Source organism: Camelus ferus, chromosome 13 (genome assembly GCF_009834535.1).
Source record: "Camelus ferus isolate YT-003-E chromosome 13, BCGSAC_Cfer_1.0, whole genome shotgun sequence".
Lineage (NCBI taxonomy): Eukaryota > Metazoa > Chordata > Mammalia > Artiodactyla > Camelidae > Camelus > Camelus ferus.
Window position 1 is genome coordinate 13,589,854 of NC_045708.1, and position 13,317 is coordinate 13,603,170.

Sequence of the window (13,317 nt, forward strand, 5' to 3'; positions counted from 1 at the left end):
TCCCAGTCATGCATATGCATACATATATTTGTTTTCATATTTTTTTCATTAAAGGTTATTACAAGATATTGAATATAGTTCCCTGTGCTGCTATACGGAAGAAAATTTTTTTAAATTGATTTTGATATATAGTGGCTAACATTTGCAAATCTCAAACTCCCAAATCTATCCCTTCCCATCCCCTTGCCCCAGGTAACCATGAGATTATTATGTCTTTGAGTCTGTTTCTGTTGTGTAGATGAGTTCATTAGTGTCCTCTTTTTTCTTTTTTTGAGATTCTGCATATGAGTGATATCATATGATATTTTTCTTTTTCTTTCTGGCTCACTTCATTTAGAATGACCATCTCCAGGTCCATCCATGTTGCTGCAAATGGCACTATTTTACTCTTTCTTATAGCTGAGTAGTATTCCATTGTATAAATATACCACAACTTCTTCATCTAGTCATCTGTTGATGGACATTTAGGTTGCTTCCATGTCTTGGCTATTGTATATAGTGCTGCTATATTGTATATAGTGCTATATTGAGGTGCATGTATGTTTTCAAATTACAGTTCCTTCTGGATAAATGCCCAGGAGTGGGATTGCTGGATTGTATGGCCGTTTGGAAGAACCTCCATATTGTTTACCATAGTGGCTGCACCAACTTACATTCCTGTCAACAGTGTACAAGGGTTCCCTTTTCTCTATGTCCTTGCCAACACCTTCATATTTGTCTGTTTGATAATAGCCATTTTGCAAGTGTGAGGTGATATCTCATTGTGGTTTTGATTTGCATTTCTGTGATGATTAGTGATGTTGGCTATCTGCATGTCTTCTTTGGAAAAATGTCTATTCAGTTCCTCTACCCACTTTCTTTTTTTTTTTTTAACATTTTTTATTGATTTATAATCATTTTACAATGTTGTGTCAAATTCCAGTGTTCAGCACAATTTTTCAGTTATTCATGGACATATACACACTCATTGTCACATTTTTTTCTCTGTGAGTTATCATAACATTTTGTGTATATTTCCCTGTGCTATACAGTGTAGTCTATTCTACAATTTTGAAATCCCAGTCTATCCCTTCCCACCCTCCACCCCCCTGGTAACCACAAGTCTGTATTCTCTGTCTGTGAGTCTTTTTCTGTCCTTTATTTACGCTTTGTTTTTGTTTGTGTTTGTTTTTGTTTTTGTTTTTTAGATTCCACATATGAGCGATCTTGTATGGTATTTTTCTTTCTCTTTCTGGCTTACTTCACTTAGAATGACATTCTCCAGGAGCATCCATGTTGCTGCAAATGGCTTTATGTTGTCGGTTTTTATGGCTGAGTAGTATTCCATTGTATAAATATACCACATCTTCTTTATCCAGTCACCTGTTGATGGACATTTAGGCTGTTTCCATGTTTTGGCTATTGTAAATAGTGCTGCTATGAACATTGGGGTGCAGGTGTCATCCTGAAGTAGATTTCCTTCTGGATACAAGCCCAGGAGTGGGATTCCTGGGTCATATGGTAAGTCTATTCCTAGTCTTCTGAGGAATCTCCACACTGTTTTCCATAGTGGCTGCACCAAACTGCATTCCCAGCAGCAATGTAGGAGGGTTCCCCTTTCTCCACAGCCTCTCCAGCATTTGTCATTTGTGGATTTTTGAATGACGGCCATTCTGACTGGTGTGAGGTGATACCTCATTGTAGTTTTGATTTGCATTTCTCTGATAATTAGTGATATTGAGCATTTTTTCATGTGCTTTTTGATCATTTGTATGTCTTCCTTGGAGAATTGCTTGTTTAGGTCTTCTGCCCATTTTTGGTTTGGGTTGTTTATTTTTTTTCTTATTGAGTCGTATGAGCTGCTTATATATTCTGGAGATCAAGCCTTTGTCGGTTTCGCTTGCAAAAATTTTCTCCCATTCCATAGGTTTTCTTCTTGTTTTATTTCTGGTTTCCTTTGCTGTGCAGAAGCTTGTAAGTTTCATTAGGTCCCATTTGTTTATTCTTGCTTTTATTTCTTCTAGGAGAAAATTTTTTAAATGTATGTCAGATAATGTTTTGCCTATGTTTTCCTCTAGGAGGTTTATTGTATCTTGTCTTATGTTTAAGTCTTTAATCCATTTTGAGTTGATTTTTGTATATGGTGTAAGGGAGTGTTCTAGCTTCATTGTTTTACATGCTGCTGTCCAGTTTTCCCAACACCATTTGCTGAAGAGACTGTCTTTATTCCAATGTATATTCTTGCCTCCTTTGTCAAAGATGAGTTGACCAAAAGTTTGTGGGTTCATTTCTGGGCTTTCTATTCTGTTCCATTGGTCTGTATGTCTGTTTTGGTACCAATACCATGCTGTCTTGATGACTGTAGCTCTATAGTATTGTCTGAAGTCTGGGAGAGTTATTCCTCCAGCCTCTTTCTTTCTCTTCAGTAATGCTTTGGCAATTCTAGGTCTTTGATGGTTCCATATGAATTTTATTACGATTTTTTTCTAGTTCTGTGAAGTATGTCCTGGGTAATTGGATAGGGATTGCATTAAATCTGTAGATTGCCTTGGGCAGTGTGACCATTTTAACAATATTGATTCTTCCAATCCAAGAGCATGGAATATCTTTCCATTTTTTAAAGTCTTCTTTAATTTCCTTCATCAGTGGTTTATAGTTTTCTGTGTATAATTCTTTCACCTCCTTGGTTAGATTTATTCCCAGATATTTTATTACTTTGGGTGCTATTTTAAAGGGGATTGTTTCTTTACTTTCTTCTTCTGTTGATTTATCGTTAGTGTAAAGAAATGCAACTGATTTTTGAACGTTGATTTTGTAACCTGCTACCTTGCTGAATTCTTCAATCAGCTCTAGTAGCTTTTGTGTGGACCTTTTAGGGTTTTCTATATATAGTAACATGTCATCAGCATATAATGACACTTTTACCTCTTCTTTTCCAATTTGGATCCCTTTTATTTCTTTCTCTTGCCTGACTGCTGTGGCTAGGACTTCCAGGACTATGTTGAATAGGAGTGGTGATAGTGGGCATCCTTGTCTTGTCCCAGATTTTAGTGGGAAGCTTTTGAGTTTTTCACCGTTGAGTACTATGCTGGCTGTAGGTTTGTCATATATAGCTTTTATTATGTTGAGATATGTTCCCTCTATACCCACTTTGGCTAGAGTTTTTATCATAAATGGGTGTTGAATTTTATCAAATGTTTGAAAAGGAGGGAATACTCCCAAACTCATTCTATGAAGCCACCATCACCCTGATACCAAAACCAAGCAAAGACACTACAAAAAAAGAGAATTATAGGCCAATATCACTGATGAACATAGACGCCAAAGTCATCACCAAAATTTTAGCAAATAGAATCCAACAACACATAAAAAAGATTATACATCATGACCAAGTGGGGTTCATCCCAGGGAAACAAGGCTGGTTCAACATACGCAAATCAATCAGTGTAATACATCACATCAACAAGAGAAAGGACAAAAACCACATGATCATCTCAATCGATGCAGAAAAAGCATTTGATAAAATTCTACCCACTTTCTAATCAGTTTGTTTATCATTTTTAAGCTGAGTTGTATGAGTTCTTTGTATATTTTGGATATTAACTCCCTATCAGATATATCATTTGCAAATATATTTTCTCATTCAGTAGGCTGCCTTTTCATTTGGTTGATAGTTTCCTTTGCTGTGTGAAAATGTTTTAGTTTTATGTAGTCCCATTTATTTATTTTTGTTTGTTTCCCTTGCCTCAGGAGACATATCAAAAAAATATTGCTAAGACATGTCAAAGAGCATAGTGCTTATGTTTCCTTCTATGAATTTTATGGTTTCAGGCTTACATTGAAGTCTTTAATCTATTTTGAGTTTATTTTTGTATATGGTGTCAGAAAGTAGTCCAGTCTGATTCTTTTGCATGTAGCTGTCCAGTTTTCTCAGCACCATTTATGGAGGAGCCTGTCTTTTCCTGGTTATATATTCTTGCCGTCTTTGTTGTAGATTAATTGCCCATAAAAGTGTAAATTTATTTCTGGGCTCTCTATTTTGTTCCATTTGTCTTTGCATCTGTTTTTGTGCCAGTAGCATACTTTTTGGAAACACACAGTGTTTACCATACTGTAGCTTTGTACTATAGCTTGAAATCAGTGAGCATGATACCTATAACTTTGTTATTCTTTCTCAAGATTGTTTTGGCTATTAAGGGTTTTTTTTTTGTGTGTTTCTACACAAATTTTAGAATTATACTAGTTTTGTGAGCAAAATTTCCTTGATATTTTGATAGAGATTGAACTGACTCTGTAGACTGCCTTGGGTAGTACGGTCATTCTAATAATATTAATTCTTCTAATCCATGAGGACCATATGTTTTCCCCTTTTTTTGTGTTGTCTTCAACTTCTTTCATCAATGTCTTATAGCTTTCTGAGTACCAGTCTTTTACCTTGCTGGTTAGATTTATTCCCAGGTATTTTATTCTCTTGATGCAACTGTAAGTGGAATTGTTTTCTTAATTTCTCTTTTTGATAGTTCATTGTTACTGTATAGAAATGCAATATATTTACGTACATTAATTTCATATTTTGCAACATCACTGAATTCATTTATTAGTTCTGATAGATTTTTGGTGGAATCTTAAGGGTTTTCTATATATAGTATCATGACATCTTTGAACAGTAACAGCTTTACTTCTTCTTTTCCAATTTGGATTCCTTTTATTTCTTTTTCTTGTCTGATTGTTGTGGCTAGGAGTTCCAATAATGTGTAGAATAAAAGTGGTGAGAGTGGGCATCGTTGTCTTGTTCCTGATCTTAAGAGGAAATGCTTTCAGATTTCACTATTGAATATGATGTTGGCTGTAGGTTTGTCATATATGACCTGTATTATGTTGAAGTATGCTCCTTTTATACCCACTTTGTGGAATGCTTTTTTTAAAATCATAAATGGATGTCGAATTTTAACAAAAACTTTTTCTGCATTTATTGAGATGATCATAGGTTTTTATTCTTCAGTTTGTTAATGTGATATTTCATGTTGATTGAATTGCAAATATTGAACTATCCTTGTATCTGTAGAATAAATCTCACTCTATCATGGTGTATGATCTTTTAAATGCATTATTGAATTCGGTTTGCTAATATTTTTTTGAGGACTTTAGCATCTATATTCATCAGTGATATTGGCCTGTAATGTGCGTGTGTGTGTGTGTGTGGTGTCTTTGTCAGGTTTTGGTATCAGGGTTATGCTGCTGGCCTCATGAATATGTTTGGAAGCATTCCCTCCTCTTCAAGTTTTTGGAATAGTTTGAAAAGCATAGGTACTAACTCTGCTTTAAATGTTTGGTAGAATTCACCTATGAAATTATCTGGTCCTGGAAATTTGACAGAGTAATTTGATGTTCATTGAATCAAATAATAAAACACCTGGGTTGATATTTTGTATGTATTTTATTTCGCAAAAATAGTGATCTGAAGGAGGGAGGGTATAGCTCAGTGGTAGAGTGCATGCTTAGCACGCACGAAGTCCTGGGTTCAATCTCCAATACATCTATTTAAATAAATAAACTGACTAACTAACTAATAAATAAATAAGCCTAATTACTCCTTAAAATAAATAAATAAATAAATAAAAATTTAGAAGTAGTGATCTGAGTAATCAATATGCCTTCATAGGGTGCATTGCCAGAAGTGAGGCTGTTGAGCCAAAGGATAAATGTATGTCTAACTTTTTTTGGTGGAGGGGGAGGCAATTAGGTTTATTTATTTATTTTTAAAATGGAGTTACTTGGGATTGAACCCAGGACCTCATACATGCTAGGCGAGCATTCTGCCACTGAGCTATACCCTTCCGCAGTGCATGTCTCATTTTGGTCGATATTGCCAGTTTGCCCTCTGTGGGCATTCTACCCTCCCACCAACCACCTCTGAGAGGCGGGGTTCCCCGTGCAGCCTTGCCAAGAGAGCAGGTTGTCACTCTTCTGGATTTTTATCCATTCTGATCAGTAAAAATAGTATCTCAGTGGAGATTTAATTTACATTCCTCTTATCATGAGAGTGAGAATGTGATCAGGGCTACTGCTAGCAACTGAAGCATCTTTATGCAGAATTAGAAAAAAGTACCCCTTCCAGGATGAATTACAGAAAGGCACCACTTCTGGGTGGATGCAGAGCTTGCAGCTCCCATCCATGCTCTGTAAGCAGGGTACCTTTCTGAGATCCACACCCAGCAGCCCTGATGATAATTATTAAAGAATTGGGTGGGCTGTAGCTGGTCCAGGTAAGAACATCTCAGCAGAACCCTGGATGATGGGAGGGGAAGTAGCGTCCACGTGAGGGTAGGACCAGCGACATAATTTGTGAGTCCCAGTGAGAGACAAAATGCAAGACTCCACATCATTAAGAATTCTGAGATGGCTGAGGCAGTGCATTCAACTAGGTGCAGCGCCCACTGGGACTCTGCATGGGTTGCAAGTCCAGGGAGCCAGCCCTGGGTGAGGGGACAAATGCCCTGAGAATCCAGCTGATGGCCAGCATTACACTGACCCACCTTCACCAGGCTGGCAACATACAAGAAAAATGTACCACGTGGAAGACATGAGCTATAGCTGCCCAAACATCAAGAACCACATTCCTGTTTTCCCTAACAGGCCAGCAGGAGCTGCTCTTGCCCAGGGAAGGAGAGGGTATTATTATTGTAATAATAATAAAAAATTCAGACATGCTTTACAGTGCTTTACATTCATTAACCCTTTTACTTCTCCAACAAGCCTGTGCACTTGGTTATCTCCATTTAGATGAGGGAACTAAGGTTTAGGGAAGTGATGGTGGTGGGGATTTGACTCAGCCAGTCTGACTCTAAAGTCTGTGTTTTTAACGTCTTATACTATATTGCCTTGTACTGTGAAGGAAAAGCCGAGCTGGGCCTAACTCGTAAATCTAAGTGTAACAAGTGTCGGGTTACTGATCTGAGTTCTGCTGGGCTGACTCATAAATCTAAGTTAATAAGTGTCGGTTTGCTGATTCCCTGCTCATGTTTGTTCTCGCTAGCCAGCTGGATTTTCAGAGAGGCATATCTGGCCTTGGAATGTCTGTTTGCTGCCTTCCTGCCTCTGCATTTGTGATAATGATGCTGCTAAAGCTGTTCCATGTCTCTTGGCCGAATACCCCAAGCTTGTAATTAACCCTATAAAACCTCATGCACACGTTTTGCAGGTGCTCAGAGCTTCGGAGCAGAAACCCCTCTGAGCCTGCGGCGTAATACATCTGAGTACTCCAACCCTCCGAGTGGTGCTTGTTTCTCGGCTGGCCTGTCGATTCCGTAACAGTACCAGTTTATTCTCACACTGAAAGTGCCTGGAGCAGTGCGTGCACACACATACACACACTCACATCTAGCTTGCCAAATGGATTGCTTTATTCAGAAGAGCCCACCAGAAGTGTAGCTGCTACGCTAAGCATGAAGTCTGACTTAAAAGAGCATGGAAATGGGAAAATCCCCCGCTGCCCAAGGAAGCAGAGGGAAGGGGCCAGGCATACATGCTCAGGCTTTGGGCTTCTCATTCCAGATAGACGGCTTCTGTCTGGGAAGGGAGGGACTCCTGGCTTGCCTCTAGGATGTGAAAGAGGGTTTCCTTCATTCGCCAGGAAACTTGGCTAGGGGAGGGGGGCAGGTGCTGGAAAAGGAAACTCAGCACTGAGTGGCAAGGCTTCTGGGATCAGGGGACCTTCAGCACTTGGGGGCACTCCCACTGCACAGCAGGTTACTATAGTATTGAAGCCTTTTATTATAGGTCTTCTGGTTTCTTGCAAAACAATCGGCAGCTTTTTTATCACACTGACACAGTTCTCTCCTACAGTATTCCTGTTTGTCTGAAATCACAAGAAAATAAACACAGGATGAGGGGTTTGTTAATATTTTACGGTTTCTTGTGGGAAGTCAGGGGGAGAAGCCCCCCTGTCTTCCAGGGGCTTCTAGCCTGGGAAGCATCTATGTTCCAGACATTTCTGACTGATGGGGAGACAGAATTCCTGCCCTCAGAACCCTTACCTCCAGTATGATGGGAACACCAGCAGCCATGCACTGGTATTTTGTTAAAGGCCTTCCTGTGTCTTTCTCCTTGCTAGCAGATGCATCCAGGGTGCAAAGCCCCTGGCCCCTGGGACCATGGAATGGGTCATGATTGGTGTAAACCCACCACAGTCATCCCTTTTTCCTTTGTAGTGATTTGGTTTCTGGGTAGCCTGTGACCTTGCTCTGACCAATGAGCCACACGGGAAAGTCTGCTGGGGGCTTCTGGGAAGTATTAATTTCCTCCCTCAGAGAGACATACAAAAGGAGAGCCTCTTTCGGAGAGTAAAGCCATAATGCTTGGAGCTGTAGCATGTCTTGGCATCACATTGCCAACACGGCAGAGCAGAAGGTTGGGAGAAGGCTGAGTCCTTCAAGACAAAGTTGAGAAGCTGCCCCAGCCCTGGCACTGCCCCCTTCCAGACTTCAGTTATGTGAGAGTCAGAATTTCTATGTTTGAGCCTCTTTTAGTTGGGAATCTTGTTGCTTGCCACCCAAAGCCTGCGAAAGACGCATGACCTTATGGAGAGGTCATGATGGGGAGACGTAATTTCTGATCTTTCAGGCTGTTGGGCAAGAGTCCACGCTTTCTCAAAATCCCACTCGTGGGTCTACTTCCCACTCGCTGCCTCTGCTTCACCTCCCACCCACCTTCCAATCTGCTCTAATCTGGCTTTACCCTCACCAGCTCATGGAACCAGCTCCCACTGAGGTCCTCAGTGGTCCTCCCGCCTTTAGATCCGAGGAGCCTTGTCAGCCCTCATCCTGGAGGACTCCTCTGTTAAGCTGGCTGCCATTAATCATCTCCTCCTTGCCAACTCCCTGACTTTCTTGATTTTTCTCCTCTCTCTCTGATTCTCCCTCCTCTGTCTCTTTTCTGGGCCTTTTAACATGAAATGGGTGAATATACCCACCTCTCTGCTGCCACCTCCTGAACCTGTGCCCCAGTCCAGACCCCTCCCTTGAGCTGATGAGTTCCTTCATCCGGCTGCCTGATGCACATCTCCCTGGGTGTTCTGGAAGCCTCCAAACTCAACATGCTCCCAGTAGAACTCCTCCTCCCCTCACCCACCAGGACCTCCTCAGTTACACAGCCCACACAGTTGTAGAGCCACTCAACAGCTCCCTATCACCCCAGCCAGTCAACTACCAAGCTGGGCAGATTCTATCTTAAATGTAACTTAATGTCGCTCTCCACCCCTTCCATCCTGACCACCATTGCCATAGGTCAAGCTCTTACTGTCTCATGTTCTGTCTTATGGCAACGGCCTTCTCACTGCTGCCCCCCTTCCATCTGTCTTCGTCCACCCTCAGCCAGCGTGAGTCCTCTGAAATGCCAGTCTGATCATGTCACTCCTTTGCCTAAGAGCTCCCTACTGCTTTAGGACAAAATCTAAACTGAATATGGCTTTGGAGTCTTGATCTAGCCCCCTCCTATCTCTCCAGCATCATCCCTCACCGCTCCATCTTATCCTCACATTTCCCTTCAGCAGCATGGAATTATTGCCGTTCCCTTGGGTCCCTTTGACCTTGCTCTGTCCTCCCATTGTGGTGCCCCAAACCCTCCTTCGGCCTGACTTCTCACTGCCTTGAAGACTCAGCATGGAGGTCACCACTCTCAGGAAACTTCCTTGAAATTCAGGCTGTGTTCAGGGCCCTGTCCTTTTTCTTACTTCCTCCTGGAGTCTGCCATGTTTATTTTCACCTTCTTCACTTCCCACTCAACTGTGAGCATCCTGACGCAGGGACACTGTCCCTTCGTATCCATCTCTGGTGCCCGGCGCAGTGGACACTCAGTAAAATGAACAAAGGAGGCTGGGCGGGGTTGTAGGACTCTTTCTTACCACAAATGATTTGGCCCCAGAGGTAAGCAAACTTGTAACTCAGTAACATGGTGCCGCAGCCGATTGTCTTCAGACGTCTGTAGCAACAGTCATGCGCCATGCAGCACCTGTGACAAGACCACGCTATTGGGGCTGTCCCCCTGTGGCTCCAGGGAGCCTGGCGCTCTGTGGTCTTACCTCTTTGACCCTGGGCAGGGACCCAAGGATGTTGCAATAGTTTAAAGTGGAGTTTCCTCTGCTCTAGGGGAGTCCGGTCCCCAGTGTTTTTCTTGAGAACTAAAGCAGCACCCTCTCTTTGAAAGACTTTCCACCCCTTACACATTTATATGCATAAACAAAAAAAATTGGCTGCTTTTTCAGCTGGGGTTCTGTGCTGATGAGACAGCAGCATGAGGAGGCTTACAGCTCCCAGCCCCGCTGGGGCCACAGGCGGGCAGAGGGAAGGGAGGACTGGGCGTGGCCTCACCGATCTGTTGCATCCTTGGGGGACCCTTTGCCACCCAGGCCACAGTAGCAACCATAGAAGCCATAAGTGGACACAGGTTCCTTTCCTGTCGTATACTGGATCATTTTCCGAAAACCCAGCAAGTCTCCACGGACCTGCAGCAGGCCTGGAAGGAAATCACTTGGTGTTGGGGGCTGCGGCCCTGGGTCCTCCCTCTGCTTCTCTCTGCTACTCCCCCTCCCCCTCCCTATAATGGTCCCTCTCTTCCTCCCACTGAGGGCATGACGCAGTGGGAAGGGAAGCTGGGGGATGAGGGTGCTTCCCTCCCCCTTGCAGCCAGAAGTCAGGGTCCACTCTTACCAAAGGCCATGATCACTGCCAACAGCAGGAGGGTCTTCATGTTGGGATCCTGTGTGGGAGAGATGCAGATAGCCTGGCCTAGACTCCTCTCCCAGGTGGTTCCGTTCCTAGACTCTTCCGCCCTGGCCCCTGTTCTCCTGTTCACACTCAACAACCCTGGTGAAGGAGTCCTCAAGGGAGCACACAGACAGGCTCCTCAATCCCAGGTGGGGTCCAGCGTGACTGCCTTCATCACACACAGAGTTTACAAGTAATGTGCGCACGCACGACCTCCAGGTCCTTCCCATCTTCGGTGAACGTTTCACACATTGAGACCCATTCCCCCACCCATAATGCACTAATGAGAACTCCATGCCCCTCATCAGACTCACAGTTCCTGGAAGGTTGCAACCAGATCATCCTAACAAACCAGGAGATCCCTGAGGTCCTAGGTTGTGTGTCCCTCTCTAGACATATCCAACTCGCCTCCACCCAACACTGGATTCAAAGCTTGGGAGTCTCACCCATGGAGTCCGATCCCCAGTGTTTTTCTCCAGAACTAAAGCAGCAGTCCTCTCTTTGAAAGACTTTCCCGGCCCCTTATACACCTATGTGTGCAAACACATACCTACTCACACATGTGTGCACACATGTGTATACACACACACACACTCGAGTTCATCTCCTAGAGCAGACATCCTTTGATATAATATACTCATGTGCCTACACAACACATTTGTGCACACACACTCTCTTGTACAAACCAAATCATGCCTGTGCAGGCTTGTGTTCAAGTGTGCCTACATACACATGCACATATATGCACACACACACACACACACACAAAACATAGCCACACTTGAAGGCAGCCAAGGAGCAGGGACCGGGCATTAATTTCTGGGTATTTAGTTCTCAGAGGATGCTGGAGTTGATACTTCCAAGTGACTGCCTTGTTTATTCTGAACTCCAGTTAAATGGCTGCTCCCATTGGGAGCTTGGGAGTTGGGCTGGGAGGGGAAGGGAGCAGGGGTATGGCCAGTAGGGGAACTCAGAGTTCGGCACACCTGTGCCCCTAAACAATCCTCTTTTCTTCCTCGCATCAGCTGGCAGGACAGAGCTGAGGATGGAAAAACTTTGTGCCATTAGCAGATGCCAGAATTTTAGATTACTTTCTATGGGCCTCTTGGGCCTCTCTCCCGAGTGAATAAATTCCCAGAACTGGGTCTGGGGATGGCCAGCAGTCACCTCCCTGCAACCACTTCCAGGAGAGGGCAGGGGCCATCAGCGGGTCACAAACGACTGCCCTTTCTTCTGCTAAATGTGACATTCAGGAACAAGAAAAAGGGCATTTAGTGTTATTCATTCATTCAATCAATCAGTCTTTCCCAGGTAGCACATACTAAGCCTCTGCAAAGGGCCAGGACCCACGTCAGCCTCTCAGGAGGTGATGAGGACTTGTCCTGCCCCAGGGACCCCAGGGACTGCAGCACAGAAAGACATACAATGGGGCAGACGGTCCCTTCCCACTGACTTGGATCAGCGCCTCCACTGCCTTTTCTTGTTCCTCTTTATCTCGCTCCCCTTCTGGAAAAAGCCAGAGACCGTCCTGGAGACTCCCCCACAAGTTCTGCTTCCGCCATGTCATCCCCAGTCCTCACCTGTTTGGAGACGGAGCTGACCAAGGCTCCTGGGGTCTACTGCTCTTTCTTCTTCAGCCTCAGGGACACAGTGACTCCAGCTTTCATTTCTAAGACATGTGTTTTATCCTGGCCCATCAACACTAAGAATTTAGCTTCCACGGCCTTACCACTCCCCAACACCAGTCCCCTCAGAAGCAAGCGAGGCAGAGGATGTGATCCTTATCACCATTCTGTCTGCTCCCCACACTCCTCAGGTAACTGGGCCCCGGAAATAGCCTGGCCAGCAAAATGTGAGCATCCGTGCTGAAGGCCACTGCCAGGCTGAAACTAAGTAAAAACTCCATGCAATGCCCTCGTCTTTCTCTGCCCCTCGTGCTGGAAGCAGAAGACGGAAACAGCTTGGATCCCTGAGTCACAGCATGGAGGAGAGTGTCCTGGAGAGTCCCGCAGAGCCTCAGCGGTCTTGGTGTAAGCAAGAAATACAATGTGGTTGTGTTAAATCACTGATGTTGTGTGTCGATCTCAGCCTACCAATAACCAGTGTTGTGGCTGAACCAGCCCCTTATGGTTCTTGTGTTTGCAAGATGCCCTGCAGCAACAACCATTAGAAAACTTTGACAAAAACAAAGGTTTACTACTTACAGGACCTGGAAATGACAATACACACCTGGGTCCACATAGCGAGGTCGCGGGGAGAGAGAGAGCCTGAGATCGTGGGCCTGGGGTTCTGCTTTTATTGGCTTCCAGGCAGAGAGGGGGGAGGCAGGGAGTGGCTAGGGTTTTGTGTACTCACTCTTTATTGATGAATTTAAAACAGAAGAGCAGGAATTAAAAGCAGCAAGAAGAGAACAAACAGATGGCTTCATGGTAGAATTAACCAAAATTTCGAAAACAAAGGAGCCTCAGTGAGAGGAGGCGGCTTGGTTCTTTATGTACTTGTGTGGCTGTTACGTGTTTATTCAAGATAGCCTTTAGAGTGGGTACGTCGGCAATCCATCAAAGGCTAGCAGGCA

The 13,317-nt window shown here is 43.8% G+C and overlaps 1 protein-coding gene across 1 annotated transcript; it reads right to left on the reverse strand.

Moving 5' to 3' along the window:
• Window positions 1–7,403: 7,403 nt before the first annotated feature.
• PLA2G2A (phospholipase A2 group IIA) lies at window positions 7,404–12,996 on the reverse strand. The gene is made up of 5 exons (XM_006188282.2): window positions 12,972–12,996; window positions 10,686–10,734; window positions 10,347–10,491; window positions 9,881–9,987; window positions 7,404–7,837 (listed from the first exon to the last, which is right to left on the reverse strand). The coding sequence occupies exons 1-5, from the start codon at window positions 12,981–12,983 to the stop codon at window positions 7,695–7,697; spliced, it is 456 nt and encodes a 151-aa protein (XP_006188344.2). The 5' UTR covers window positions 12,984–12,996; the 3' UTR covers window positions 7,404–7,694.
• Window positions 12,997–13,317: the final 321 nt, after the last annotated feature.

Bases quoted from the DNA above. Each gene is read 5' to 3' on its own strand.
- PLA2G2A (XM_006188282.2), bottom strand. The intron at 9,988-10,346 runs GTGAGGCCACGC...GTCTTGTCACAG, and splicing joins CCCAAGGATGCAACAGATCG to GTGCTGCATGGCGCATGACT. The intron at 7,838-9,880 runs GTAAGAAAGAGT...TTGTGATTTCAG, and splicing joins CTGGGGCCAAATCATTTGTG to ACAAACAGGAATACTGTAGG.